The following is a 14,411-nucleotide window of genomic DNA, read 5'->3' as shown; positions in this document are numbered from 1 at the left end:
AGTGGACATGCGTGCACACAAAGTCGTCCAGTACGTCCCTCCAAAGACCAACGACGCAGTGCATGTCCACATGCATCTTGATTTGCACACTTCTTACAACCTTGATTAGAAATATTGGTAACTCCCGGTCATAATGGCATATTAGAATCTGTATTAGCTCCAACAAGCTTCACATACCATAAACTTGACCTACAAAAGGGATAGTTATCTCATGCATTCTGCACACCTTGCATATCTCAAATCATACGAAAAGCTCTATGCATCCTTAATTGTTAAGCTCCGCCTTCACCTCTTCTAGTTCACTAGATGTGTTTCCATATTTGAGACATAACGGTTTATCATTATAGACGACTCACCTGAACTGGGAGTACCGGGGCGAATCTAGTAAGGTGGTAGGAGGGGCATTTGCCCCACCTCAAATTTTTTTCCCCATACATATATTGTCTGTTTTAAAATTTATTTCTTTTAATTTTTCACTATATGCCCCTCCTCAAATTTTTAAATTTTCTTCATAGATAAATTTGCCACCTTCCCTACAAATTCCTGGCTCCGCCCCTGGGGAGTACTATTGTGGTGTACATTGTCTTGCGGAAAGATAACTTCTTGATTCAACTATCCATTAATTTTTCTTTCATTTTGCAATTTTCAATTTTGCATTTCATCTTCATTGTATTTTCCTTTTTGTTTTGAATTGTATCCTTGTATCCAAATAAAAAAATTCAGATGTCACCCGGACCCGACCTTGTTTGGCACTTCAAATGCGGTGCAATCCACAAAATTGAATGGCCTTGCAAGGGAGTCGTAATCACGTGTAACATAATTTTCGTCCACTTTTTGGTAAGGTTGGCAACACATGGACCGTTTTGTCAATTATTTATTTCTTGTCACCGCCACCCCGACTTTTCAATCTCCACTATTCTAGTAATTGAAACCTGTGAGTCATCACGTCTGTATAATGTTTTGCTTGCTTGAGAGAGTATTCATTAAAATGATAGTTTCCTTTAAGCAGTGTATAGCACTAAAATACGTTCCTATAAATTCCACACTCACTATTCAATTCATAATTCCTTGAAAATTGACTTTCCTATTCTCTTTTTCTTTTAGGATGATAGATTTTGAAATTCGAATGTTGAATTTTATTTGTTGCACTACTATTTTAACAAAATTATAGGAGAAGATGATTTAAAAAGTAATGAGTGAAACAAGTAGCATACCATAGTACCGCACTACCTCAATGTTGACTTGAGCTATCTTGTAGAAGCAGAAAGTCAAATAAAAAATGCTTCTTCAAGTACGACCAACTCATCCAACCGCCAATATAATCCACCAACCCACCTCTCAATTTTTCCATAATTTCAATTCCATTTCCCCTGCTACATCTACTGTTTTAATTTCCCATTTTTAACACCAAAAAAAAAAGCTGAAGATCCCCTAATCCATCTCTCCCATTAGTATTAGCATCTGGTTTGAACTAATAGGTTGTGTGGTTTTAAGATAGAGAAAACAAGAAAAGCGTGGGATTTTACATTAGATCTAGCGCTGTTATTGAAGTTCGATCGAGAGCATGTTGTTCCACACTTGTGTTTGTATTTACACTCACCAAAAATGTGATCTTTGAGCTGCATAAAATGGGGATCTGTTTGAGCAATCAGATAAAGGCTGAGAGCCCTTTTCATACCACCACAGGTACATCCTCAAATGCTTTCTTTTTTCTTATGTAAATTTACTAGATGTTTTTGTGCTTTTACAAGTTGATACTATTATCTTGAATTCTCAAATTGTAGTATGTTACATAAAATGGTTGTTGATAGGTGCAATCTCGTCTAAAATGATAAGCGGAGATGGGACCGAGTTAAGCTGTTCGAGTAGCAAGAGATCCTCTGCTTCCATACCTCCAACTCCCCGGAGTGAAGGTGAGATATTGCAGTCCTCCAACCTGAAAAGCTTTGCCTTCAGCGATCTCAAGGCTGCCACACGAAACTTTCGCCCCGACAGCGTGTTGGGGGAAGGAGGTTTTGGTTCTGTTTTCAAAGGTTGGATGGATGAGCATTCTCTCACAGCATCAAGGCCTGGCTCTAGCATGGTTGTTGCTGTCAAGAGGCTCAACCAAGAGGGCTGGCAGGGCCACAAGGAATGGTTGGTATGTATTTCAACATATTTCAACTCCCCTCCAATTCTTTGCCTTTAATTAGTTGCAGCATTGATGTCCTTGGTTTGAATTGATAGGCGGAAATCAACTATCTTGGGCAGCTGCGTCATCCGAATCTTGTGAAATTGATTGGTTACTGCTTAGAGGATGACCACAGACTTCTGGTGTATGAGTTCATGCCAAGGGGAAGCATGGAGAATCATCTATTCAGGAGTGAGTTCATATTTGACATCATCTTTCTAATATAAATTCTTATTTATGCAACTTTAATGATGAATGATTTTATTATGAATTAGGAGGGTCTTACTTCCAGCCGCTGTCGTGGCGCATAAGAGTGAAAATTGCTCTGGGTGCAGCAAGGGGTCTTGCCTTCCTTCACAATGCTGAAACACAAGTGATATACCGGGACTTCAAGACTTCTAATATCTTGCTTGATTCGGTTAGCATTTTTCGACTGTTTTTGTTTCCATTTGCCTCTCTTTTGCTTGTTCTCATTTCCTGGGGGCTCTTTTATGCTAGCAGAACTACAATGCCAAACTCTCTGATTTCGGACTGGCTAGAGACGGGCCAACTGGTGACAAGAGTCATGTCTCCACTCGAATCATGGGTACTTACGGATATGCTGCCCCGGAGTATCTATCCACAGGTATGGATCATATACTATCTCATTCAAAATTACCTTGCTTTGATTTGATGGCTTTGTTTCTTTCTTTTCATCTTTACTGCCAATTTCCATACTTAATTCCTTTGCATTTATAGGCCACTTAACCACCAAGAGCGATGTATACAGCTTTGGAGTGGTATTCTTGGAGATTCTAACTGGTAAGAAAGCAATAGACAAGAATCGGCCGATGGGGGAGCATAGTCTGGTGGAGTGGGCGAAACCTTACCTGACAAACAAGCGCAGAATATCCCGTGTGATGGATAGCCGCATTGAAGGGCAATACACAGTTGATCTAGCCTTAAAGGCAGCTGCCCTTGCTCTCCAATGCATATATATGGATCCCAGAACTAGGCCTACTATGGATGAGGTGATAATAGCTTTGGAACAGCTCCTTGACTCAAAGGACGCCTTCAAATCCGAAAAGGAGGAAAAAGATCACGGCCTGAATAGGCGACGCCAATCAAATTCAAATGCCGGACCTAAGCCCTGCAAGACCAGTGCTGGAGGAGGGCGCCCCGCACCTGCTTATCCGAGACCTGCTCTTTATGCATAGATGCTTGTAAATAATCTTTTTTCGGTGTTCTGTAATGCATATGTTGAGCTTCTGTAGTGCCTTAGAGTTTTGAGCTTCTTCTGGTTGATAATATATACATGCTGTAATATTCAAATATCTTCTATATATATGTATCTTGTAATTTTAATTTTATCAACGGTGGTTAAGATTTTGATGTGTTATTGCTAAGATATCTAAAAATCTCAAATTCTGTGGCAATGCCTAAGGTTTTAGTTGACTACAATACTTACTCTTTACTCTACCAAGTAGTAACTGAGATGCATTTAAACATGCAAATTCTTGGTCAAACCATAATCTATTATTGTATCTAAAATTCTTCAACAAATACTAAAAATGCATAAAAGTCAATGTAGAATGATGGTGAGCCAACCAAGTCTTCATTTGAGTCTGTGAATTGGTGGCAAGCAAGAGACTTGAATATTCAAATGTCATCCATTGCCTAATGGGATTTGAAGTTTTGACGGTGTTTTGTGGGAGTGGGAGTAGGAAAGACAGCATAAATATTGCTTGCACCTATATTAGAAAATAGCAACCTTTTAATATTTATTGATGGAGAAGAAAAGAAGGGTCAGCCAAAATTTGACAATAGATAGAAAAGGTGTCAAACAATGCATGTTCTAGAAATGAGTTAAGAGTTAGTTAATAATGTGAGGTGAGACATCACAATCAGTTGGAAAATGAGGCGTCGAATTAGTCTTCGCTTATCCAGTGGTTAGGTTGTAGTTGTACAAAATATATAACCTCCACTAGTGATTACAATCTGCGCTGGATTCCTAGTGTTATACTTTATTTATTATTAAAACTATCTATGTAAGATTTTAAATCATTCATTAAACAAGAAAAACAAGCACAAGTTTCCACCCCGATTATAGGAATACTTAATTCAAAATATAAATATAGTAGTTATTTATATGTATTAAGATCTAGTTTTGCATAATTTAAAACTCTATGTGGTCATATCCATTTTAGTAGTATGTGTTGGACTTACATGTATATTAAGTTTCCTTGCCTCTATTCGAAAATACATGACCATGAAGAATCCAACTGCAATTTTCAGTAGCTACAGTGCTACTGCATCTTTGGTGTATTACTGTTCAAAAACTGAAAAAAAAATGACAATTTGGATGAGATGAAGTATGATTGGAGGTTATTCTACTTCAAAGATGAGTTATGCAGTATGGTTGGGGATGTCATCCTACTTCTACTGAAAGTTTAACATTGTAGTAGTATTTTTTAGTATATTCCATTCAAACTATTCCAAATTACTTAAAACAGAACGAATGCATTTCTCGAAATCAAGATACCTATAGTATGCGTGTCTGTATTTACTTTTACAATACGTGTTAGATTATGATCAATCGAATATTAATTGTCAAGCCGTCTTAGCTCAGCTGGTAGAGCGCGTGGCTTTTAACCACGTGGTCGTGGGTTCGATTCCCACAGACGGCGATTTTTGGACCTATACATTAACCTCCTCCTTCAATTATTTCATGTTTCTGTATATCCAAGAATGCATTAATTCACGAATTGTACACTCGTCTCAATCAGGAAGGCCCAAATGCCTCTGCCATGTTATAATTTTTTCTTTGTTATACTCCCTCCTCCCATATTACTTGAGTCACTTCTTTTTCGCACTCGTTTTATAAAAATAATAATAAATAGTTAAAATAGAGAAGAGAATAATATAGTTATCATGTCTATCAGTAATTAAACAGACCACCCAACCAATTAGTCATATATTTTTTAATATTTAATTAATTTATCTCTTTTACACAATCTCAACATTCATAAAATCTAATCGTACATTTTTTGGTAGTTTATTAATGACCACTCCGATCACACTATTATTTCTTTTAATTATCATTCTAATATTATTATTATACTTATATATAAATATTTTATTATAGCAAAATTATAAAGAGTGGACTATAAAAATTGCATCAGGACAATATAAGATGGATATTTGAACTACTTCGTAAAAATAAATTGCATTTAAGGTACCTGGACAAAATTTAAATTCATTTAAAGTATTTTTTCACATTTTCTATCTCATTTTTCCCTTTCTCTATTATGCATTTATGTTCTCATCTCTCCTCACTCTTCCAATTTATTTATGATTTCTTTCTCCTATCTATTTTTTTCCTATTTATTTTACTTAACTCACTTAGAATTACTAAGTTATACTCAACATATAAGTAGTTTAAAACGCCGAATGGAAAATAATGGAGTACTCACGTATGAGATTGGGAAAAATTCATTTCAATTTATACAATTGTGTATATTCAAATTCAATTATTTGTATATGTTTTACTTTATCAAAATTCAAGATCAGTTATAGTTAATACATTGTTGTTAATTAAATGTTTTTAAAATTTTATTTTGAAAGACTTATTTTTTTCTAATTTTCATTTGTTTTTTTTTTTTCATTTGCTTTTACTCATTAAGCTAATTATATAATATGATTATTTATTCAAATTACTATTTTTAATTAAACTAAAATAATGTTTTAAATTTAAATTTATTTTTCGTTCCATGTGATTTTTGGTCATATTTTAAAATATTAGTTATTTGTGAAGTAATCATGAATAAATTGGAAATGTGTGGAAATATGAGAGATATAACTTATAAATAAATTAGAGTAGAGAGAACAAACTAGATGTACTAAATTACCCTTCAATGCAAAAAAATAAAGAACGGTAAAATTGTCCAAATAAAAAAAGTTAATTCATGTGAATTAAAAATGTTCACCACTGCCTACTAAATAATTTCAACTATTTTTTCTCTTTTTATTCTACATTACTAATACATATTAAAATTCGTATCAATCTCAAATTATCTATTTTTATGGAAGGAGGGAGCAAGTACAGCATCACCAACCTAAACCATTTGGCTGCCATTTTGATTGTAAAAACTTGAGACTAAGAAATGAACTTATATAAATCTTGGGTAACAACACTAGACAAATGATTATAACGACTTACGTTGCACTATATTTTTAGTGAACAATGAAAAATAGAGGACAGTTGAAGAATTATGTCATTTTGATTACGATGTTTTCCTATTGCATCTATAGCTTATATATTAAGAAATTAAAACACAATTGAATTTAAGAGAAAAGGATAGATATCAATCATATAACATGACACAAAATGAGATGAACAAATGAATGAACGACTGCCAAACTTATATAAACCTCACACTAATCTGAATCCAAATCTACCGCAAACAGTGTGCAAAGTAATCTACCCTAACTTCACATAAAACTAATCTATCGACAAAGTTGAGTGCATAGTCCTTGAATTTGAGTCGTAGTCGGATTAACAAGTGAATACGTCCTGCTTTTGCTGCTGTTCGAGCATGTCAATGTGTACTGGTTCCCACTTTGTACAGCTTGACACGAGATAGGCTGCGTGTTGCAGCTCCATCTGGAAGTAGGAACGCAGCTGAGATAATGGCACCACGAGCAGTGATCGTTTAGATCCTCACCACGGAGGAGCAGAACCAGCCCCACCGTGAACCTATACATACAACGTGTTCAGTCGAAATAGAATAAGGCAGCATATAACATAACATAATTGGCCTAGTAAGATAAGAACCTTGAGACGGAACAACTTAGAGACGTACCCGACAATAAGAAAGATCAAAGAAAGCACCCAAAGGATGCATTGGTACGGCTTGAATCGGGGGGTGGCTGAAGTCACTGACCCAGCTGGAGCATATCTCTGGCTGACCCAACCATACTGAGGGCGGATCAAGAACACGAAACCAAGAAGGAAACCGGACAAAAATCCTCCAAGATGAGCAAAGTTGTCGACGTGTGGGAGGATTCCTACTGCTAGGTTGATGGCAATAATCACAATAAGTGTAGACAAAGCTGCTATCTGAAAATGGAAGATTCTTGGTTTCAGCAAAAAAGTTAAAGACTTCATAAAAGCAAACCGATTTTCGCATATATACCTTGTTAGCATATATACTCCAATTAGTAATAAGCTCCGACAGCATTCCTCCCAACAATCCAAAGAGAGCACCAGAAGCACCAACTGATATATTTGATTGAATGAAAAGAGCAGATAGAAGACTTCCACCAAATCCAGAAATGAGATAAAGCAAACCGATTTTCGCTGAAAAGCATCACATGTAACTATAGATTAATTGAGATGCAGGTGCCTCTGAGTTCTTACTACAAGAATATATAACTAAATATGGATAGGAGAAAAATAGTTTTATGATACAAGCTGAACTTATGAGCCATATGCCTTGAATTGACAGAAACATGGATGGCAAACATATAATCATCTTCTAATAACAATGTAAACTGCAACACACTCAATTTCTACAAACATCATATTTAAGGTCACAAATCTAGATAGAGTCACAATCACAAGATATCAACATGCTATGATGTTCATATGGTTCTATTATGTGAAACTGTACAAAGAGAAAAGATTGTAATGTCTCTCATCCTCTAGACCATCATATAAATTTCTACTGTCAAATTTTCAAAAGTGCAATCACAATATACACAAAATCATACTATCAAAAAGTACTATTTCAACTTATTTAGTTTAACCAAGATGATGCCATGTCACTTTCAACCACATGATAGGTAATGTGGATAACATAATCTAATTCCAATAACATGAGTATGTAGTGACTTAACATACCGAATCCAAATTCTCGCTCAAGTCGGATGCCAATGACCAACAGACTCAACATATTGGCGAGCAAGTGAAAAACTCCGCCATGTAACCACATACAGGTGATAAGCCTCCATCCTTGATGTTGATGTACAACTTTACCCACATCTAGAGCCCCCATCTTCTCCAACCTAAACCAAGCGAAGATTCAAATGAATTTAGAGGTCATCCAGTACTAAACCACTCGCTCACAAACGAAATCAGGGTCTTCGATGACCTCCCAGTTAGGAGAAGTCGCAATCAGTTAGCATTAGACTATGTAGCAGAATTGCTGACAGAGCCAGATACAGCTAATAGGCATCAAAATTCCCTTGAAGTTCCATTGAAAAAATCATCATTTTGTATGTTTCCAGGACAAATTACATTACAAGTGAGGTTTCTGAAGTGAAGGAGGATAACCATCAACTGGTGTCTATGAAGGATCAGCTAAAAGTCAAGATTTGTGTTGTTTGAATTTCAAGATTAAGTGTCTCTAATCTAATTTTTTCTAGTTTGGTCATATTTCAAAATTAACACAACCCTCACAAGGCTAGTAAACAATTCAATTAGAAGCATATTATTCAAGATTGGGAATCGCAGATGAATTAACAGAGAGCTTACGCGGAGGAGGAAGGGCCAAGAAGGGGATTTTCCTTGAAGGGCTGAAAGGAAAGCCTCCCCAAAAAGGGAGCAAGGCAGGAGACGGAATTCTTGGGGCAATTATTGACAGCCATTGTTATAATAAACATCACCGTGTTTACAACTATGAAGAAAGGTATGAGCCACGGGAACCATTTCTTGAAATGCTTAACTTCTCTGTAGACGACGGGAGCGGCAGGTGATGGCGACGGAGACTCGATGGAAACGGGGTGGATCATGTTGCTTCCCCGCCGTGAGTGGACTCGAACCTGTATGCTGTTGGCGGCATTGTCCATTTTGGGATCGGAGATATATGCAGAGAAAAGGATTTTTGGTGGGTTTAAATTTGTTTGAGTAGGCTTGAATATGGAGAAGAAGGTTGGTGGGGTGGGTGGCCGGCGATGGAGGTGAAGGAGGAGGAGGAGATGGTTCGGTCAACTGTTTTAACCGTTTTCCTCTCTCTTTTTTCCTTTTCTGTAAATATTTTGCTTATTAGTACAGTAGTACCTTTTCATCTGCCGACGCTGCAAGCAAGCCTCTTCTTTGCTTGGACTCAAGTCCTTTTTTCTTACTCATTTTTCCAAATTTTAGGCCTAAAGACAAGAATACAAATGCTATTCGCCGACGATAAATTAAATACTCTCTCGCTCCATCATTTAAAGAGTCATTTTAACTTGCCATAAAATTTAATAAATTATTTGACTTTGTAACAAAAAGCTAAAGGAGAAAGTAAGTGAAACGTGTGATCCATTTTTTATAAGTAGAGAACAAGTAAAGTAAGAGAAGAATAATATATATCAAAGCTTTTTCTATATTATTTTCTATTTTTTTTCACATTAATGTTTCATTTTTGATGGGTCAAAGGTAGTACTCCTCCGCCTGTGAAATATTGTCACTTTATCATTTCGGCTCGTTCGCGAAATATTCTCCACTTTGCTTTTTTATCATTTTTGATAAATATATTTTTATTTTTCATCAACTCATTACACTCACATTCTATTATAAAACTAATATATAAACATAGAATCTACGTTCCACTAATTTTTTCCATGCATTTTTCTTAAAATCTGTATCAAATCAAACGTGAACAACATTTCATGGACAAGTAGCCATTATTCATGTAATATTTTTACTGTACCTTTTACAACTACAAACTATTTTTAATGTGGAATTAACATTGAACTATTTTTAATGTGGAAAATAACATTTATAGGTAGCATGCTATTTTGGAATATATGAGAATGCCTGGATGTGAAGAAATGGATTGCTTCAAAGTCAAAAAAGGAGAAAGAAAATAAGCAAGCAATAATGAATTAATGATGGAGGGCAATTGGCAGATTGCAGGCACGTGCAAGAATCCAAAGAGTGCTAAGACGGAGATTAAGATCCAAACATGATCTCATATGTGTTTAACTATTTGCATTATTTGTATCCCAAAAGTCCACTCTTACATGTATGAATAAAATATAAATACTCCGTATTTGTATTACTATGGCTATTGATATGGGATTAGTTGTCAATATTCTTTTTCTCACACATGGCCGTGGACACAGGACACCACACATAATTTAGATTTAAATCACGTCATCCAAATGGAGTCGGTCGCCACTCCAAAACTACTACTCCCTCCGTCCCACTTAAAATGTAACATTTGGAAATCAGCACAGAATTTTATGTAGTGTTGTTTTGTGAGTTAATGAAGAGAGAGTAAAGTAAGAAACATGAAAAAATAGAGATAGAGTTGTTTCTATTTTAGGAAACGTTTCATTTTTAATGGGACAACCAAAAAAGGAAAACGTTGTATTTTTAATGGGACAGAGGGAGTACAAGCTAAAATTACATAATCTATACTCACTACGTATGACTATCAATTAACATCATATCCCCAGGAAGGCAGGAAAGATAAGCTTATAAGCACCCCTGACACGTGTCAAGTCGATATACTTACACCGGGTTAAACGAATTTTAATTTATTCCAGCTGATTGATTGCACTTCAATCATTGAAGTAAACACTTCTAGACTCCGTTTTACACTATTACTGTATTTGTACTTCCCAATGTCGGCCATTTCGTACAATCCTACACGGATTGTGGATCAATAGGATACAGATTAATCGGGTTGTAATTTTTTCGGATTATAACAGTTTAATTTTAATCTTAAAAACTCGTGTTTCGTGCTAGCCAACAGGTTAATCAGATTACTACCGATAAAATTAACATGCGATCAATTTAATAAATAATGATGAAAATTAGTTATATTTAAAAAATGAAAATATTTAATTATGATAAATTTGAGATATATGCTTAAACTCAAACATAAACATTATCAAATACTAATATTTGAAATTTGATATTTTTGCAATTTGAAAATAAATATATTTCGAGAAATTTTAAATCATGTTTTAGAAAATTTAATATTTTTTTAGTGAATTTGAAGTTTTTAATTAATTTATCTATTATTATATTAATAAAAATTTAATGTAATTTGTATAAAATATAAAGTTATTTTTTTAATTAGCTATGTTACAAAAATCAATGAAGTTTCGAATTAGGAGTCAAACTTTCTCTAATTTTTTTTTTATCATAATTTCTAACATAGTTTCATAATTCTCATGTCCCAAGCAAATGTCTCAACTAATTAGTAGTTGGAAAGGAGAGAGTGAAATATTTCAAACCGTCATAAATCATGATGTTTTCAATGCTCTCTGACTTTAGAGTGGAACATATTTTTAATTTTGGGCCCAAAAAGTTCATATACAAAGACCAATGGATCATGATAAGCAAATTCTGGAAACTTATAGGCTACATGAACCGAGAAGCCTCGGTCAATTTCATTAAATTACAAGGAATCATACAACCTAAGAAGCCCTTTTAAATAGGAGTATGAAGGAGTAACTGGTGATTCATTACTATTATTTGCCTGTAAATACATTGCGTATTTTCTTATTTTCCCTCTAAACTATAAAATTTGAATGCAGATACATAAACTTCTGATAGAAAATTAAAGCTTGGAGACTGGAGTACTTGGCAAAATAAAAATTACACCAGCATAATTTTATTACTAGTACTTTGGCAATAAATTTCCCTTCACCGTGATTGATTCCATTCCCCTCTTCAAAAGCAGTTTGCTCCTCCTTGAAGACGGGAGAAGGCTCCATCTCCAACACCCTCCCCCCATCGACCATCGTGATTGATTTAGTCTTAGCCTCCATATCCGGAACTTGCTAAAAAAAATCTACCATCACTTTTCATAACCATTACTAATAAACAGTTACAGTTGTTATAAACATAACTCAGACATTGCTGAAAATTCTTGAACACATAGCACATGTGATGTACTAGAAAGAAAGCTCACCTCATTATAGCACATCGTACGGATTAGCATATAAAACTAGAAAAAGTATCATCAAATACACAAGGAACTGTTGAATTATCCACACAAGTTGGTGACGTCTACGTAGCAATCATAAATACAATACAGAAAGGAGCAACTAGTGAGCAAAAGGAACTAAATTTTTTCATCGGTTATTCCATGTTTAGAAGACGAATATATGAACAGGCAAGCAACAATGCAGCGTCTGGAGATGGAGACAAAAGGCATCTACTGTGCAAGTCGCCGGAGGCAGAGCCTTCTCAAATAGCTCAACAAGAAAGAGCAGAAATGGTGTGGTGCAGGTACGAGATGACTAAATGATGTGGAATTCGAAATTACTACTATTACTGTACTATTTTTAATTAACAGATTTATGTTGATTAGGGTCTAGGCCTTCGAATGCACAACATCATGATCCATACTCACTGAGAAAATCAAACGACATGATTCATAATTTGTTCTCAATATTTGTCATTTTTAATCTTTTAAAATTATAGTATCCCATAATTTGTAATTTTATTTTATTATCTATGAAGTACTTTCGTTATCGTCTCATATTTCAGTTTTATAAGGAAAATAATGAATAATGTAAGTTAAATGATCTGGCGTGGGAGAGAGAGCCCCGAGAAAAAAAAAAGAAAAAAAAAAGAAGGGAAAATAGTGACGTGACAGAAAACTTGGTCTGAGCACTAAAGAGAGTTTCCCAATTGTCAACGCCCTAAGGAATAGACATACAATGCACTACTCAAGGCATAGTAAGTGAAAAAGTTGATTGATGTAGATGTGTGACTCAACTTTATTTTACCCAAATAGTATCCCTAAGTGTACGAGGTTATCGTAGCAAACAGTAAACAAGAGTATATATATCCCACAGAGACAATTTAGTGTAAACCTAAGTACCACGAACAAATTTCAACTACTATCCAGACGATCGAGAATTTTGGTTTTAAACTAACAACTACTAAAAGCATATAAAAACAGAGATTAAAATAAAACACTTAAACAAGAGAACAAAGAAACAAGTTGCAGACAAAGATGAAGAAATATGCAGAATTCAAGGATCCGATGCACAACTCATAGCCTAACCCAATTGAAACCGATTTACCATTTAAAGTCTCCAGAATTGTTGAATCAATCACAAATATAGTTTAAACCCCCTCCCGAGGTGAGAAATCCGTAGATTAGGTGTAATAATTGAAGTCCCCTTCTAATTCTTAGACCTAACTCCTAATAGTTCGATTAGATTAAAGATCCCACTCAAAACCTCAACTCTCCCGAGTTTTATTGAATTAAGGTGTGAATAATTCTTCTTTCAAGGTTAAATATTTCATCTCCCGATTATTCTAAGAAACCCTATACTCCCAATTGGTGATCAAGCAATTGTTAGGAAAAAGCACAAGAATAATTCAAACAATTGCAAGAGCAAGATAAAAGCGAAGTCAATTGGATTAAAACTATAAATCAATGCATCTTCATCAAGAATTCTACATAAAAGATGTTTAGCTACTCATGTTCATAGTAGAACACAAATAGAAACAAGGAAAAACAGTGGAAATCATGATGCGAATCGCAATTGGCGGATGAATTGAAGCTTGAATCTTCAATCTTCTTCCAAGAATTTTTCACAAAAAGAGAGCATGTATTTTGTCGCTTGTCGAGAATGAATAGAATTGACCTAATTCTTCCTCCTTATTTTCTCTTCAAAAAATTGCGTTTCAGCTCTAAAAAACGCCAAAATGACGGACCCGGCCGGGTGGAATTAATCCACTGGAAATTCACCCGACCGAGTGGGACTTCTTTGGTACTCTCTGGAATCTCGCAGGCATAATTACGCCACCCGGCCGGGTGGAATTATAGGGTAATAATTCACCCGGCCGGGTGGGAATTTCTGGACAGCGCAGTGTTCGTATAACGGCCATAACTTCTTCTACCGAACTCCGATTGAGGCGTGCGAGATACCCACGCGAAGATCTTTCGAAGACGAAGAGATTGGTATGCCTTAGGGGCTGATTGGACTTCAAAATCTCCAGTAAATATTGTCTCAAACCAAGGCTGCTGCACATCCACATATTTTGTACATTTTTCTACACATTCTTAACAAAATGGTCAACATACCAACATAATAGAGAAGTAGATATAAACACGTCCAATAATAGACAAAATATGATCAAATTCATACATAACCACCCTCTAAAACCATGTAAAATCCAAGTATGTCAATGTGGTGGTGACGATGAGTTACTATAGTACTACGAAAATTACAAAATTACTACTCCCTCCGCCCAAACCTGACATGAACCCATTAACGGCTCAAATCACTTTAGGTCAACACGACA

At 35.3% G+C, this 14,411-nt stretch overlaps 2 protein-coding genes and 1 non-coding gene across 3 annotated transcripts; 2 read left to right on the top strand and 1 right to left on the bottom strand.

Annotated features, from left to right (window-relative positions):
- The first annotated feature begins 1,343 nt into the window (after positions 1-1,343).
- LOC125205435 (probable serine/threonine-protein kinase PBL11) lies at positions 1,344-3,519 on the top strand. The gene is made up of 6 exons (XM_048104361.1): positions 1,344-1,686; positions 1,812-2,140; positions 2,227-2,362; positions 2,446-2,588; positions 2,672-2,795; positions 2,909-3,519. The coding sequence occupies exons 1-6, from the start codon at positions 1,629-1,631 to the stop codon at positions 3,364-3,366; spliced, it is 1,248 nt and encodes a 415-aa protein (XP_047960318.1). The 5' UTR covers positions 1,344-1,628; the 3' UTR covers positions 3,367-3,519.
- A 1,244-nt stretch (positions 3,520-4,763) lies between these two features.
- Positions 4,764-4,836, top strand: TRNAK-UUU. Its single transcript has one exon. It is a non-coding gene; the product is annotated as a tRNA-Lys (tRNA).
- Positions 4,837-6,492: 1,656 nt separating this feature from the next.
- Positions 6,493-9,268, bottom strand: LOC125205436 (RHOMBOID-like protein 1). Its single transcript, XM_048104363.1, has 5 exons — positions 8,685-9,268; positions 8,052-8,215; positions 7,345-7,508; positions 7,012-7,268; positions 6,493-6,905 (listed from the first exon to the last, which is right to left on the bottom strand). The coding sequence occupies exons 1-5, from the start codon at positions 8,996-8,998 to the stop codon at positions 6,656-6,658; spliced, it is 1,149 nt and encodes a 382-aa protein (XP_047960320.1). The 5' UTR covers positions 8,999-9,268; the 3' UTR covers positions 6,493-6,655.
- Positions 9,269-14,411: the final 5,143 nt, after the last annotated feature.

Source organism: Salvia hispanica, chromosome 2, assembly GCF_023119035.1.
Source record: "Salvia hispanica cultivar TCC Black 2014 chromosome 2, UniMelb_Shisp_WGS_1.0, whole genome shotgun sequence".
NCBI classification, from domain to species: Eukaryota; Viridiplantae; Streptophyta; class Magnoliopsida; order Lamiales; family Lamiaceae; genus Salvia; species Salvia hispanica.
The sequence above is the reverse complement of the archived record's forward strand: the minus strand, read 5'-3'. Positions and strand labels throughout refer to the sequence as shown.

Bases quoted from the DNA above. Each gene is read 5' to 3' on its own strand.
- LOC125205435 (XM_048104361.1), top strand. From the start codon at position 1,629: ATGGGGATCTGTTTGAGCAATCAGATAAAGGCTGAGAGCCCTTTTCAT. The intron at 1,687-1,811 runs GTACATCCTCAA...GGTTGTTGATAG, and splicing joins CCCTTTTCATACCACCACAG to GTGCAATCTCGTCTAAAATG. The intron at 2,141-2,226 runs GTATGTATTTCA...TTGAATTGATAG, and splicing joins AGGGCCACAAGGAATGGTTG to GCGGAAATCAACTATCTTGG.
- LOC125205436 (XM_048104363.1), bottom strand. From the start codon at position 8,998: ATGGACAATGCCGCCAACAGCATACAGGTTCGAGTCCACTCACGGCGG. The intron at 7,509-8,051 runs GTATGTTAAGTC...GATGCTTTTCAG, and splicing joins TGAGCGAGAATTTGGATTCG to CGAAAATCGGTTTGCTTTAT. The intron at 6,906-7,011 runs GTACGTCTCTAA...TTGTATGTATAG, and splicing joins TTGATCTTTCTTATTGTCGG to GTTCACGGTGGGGCTGGTTC.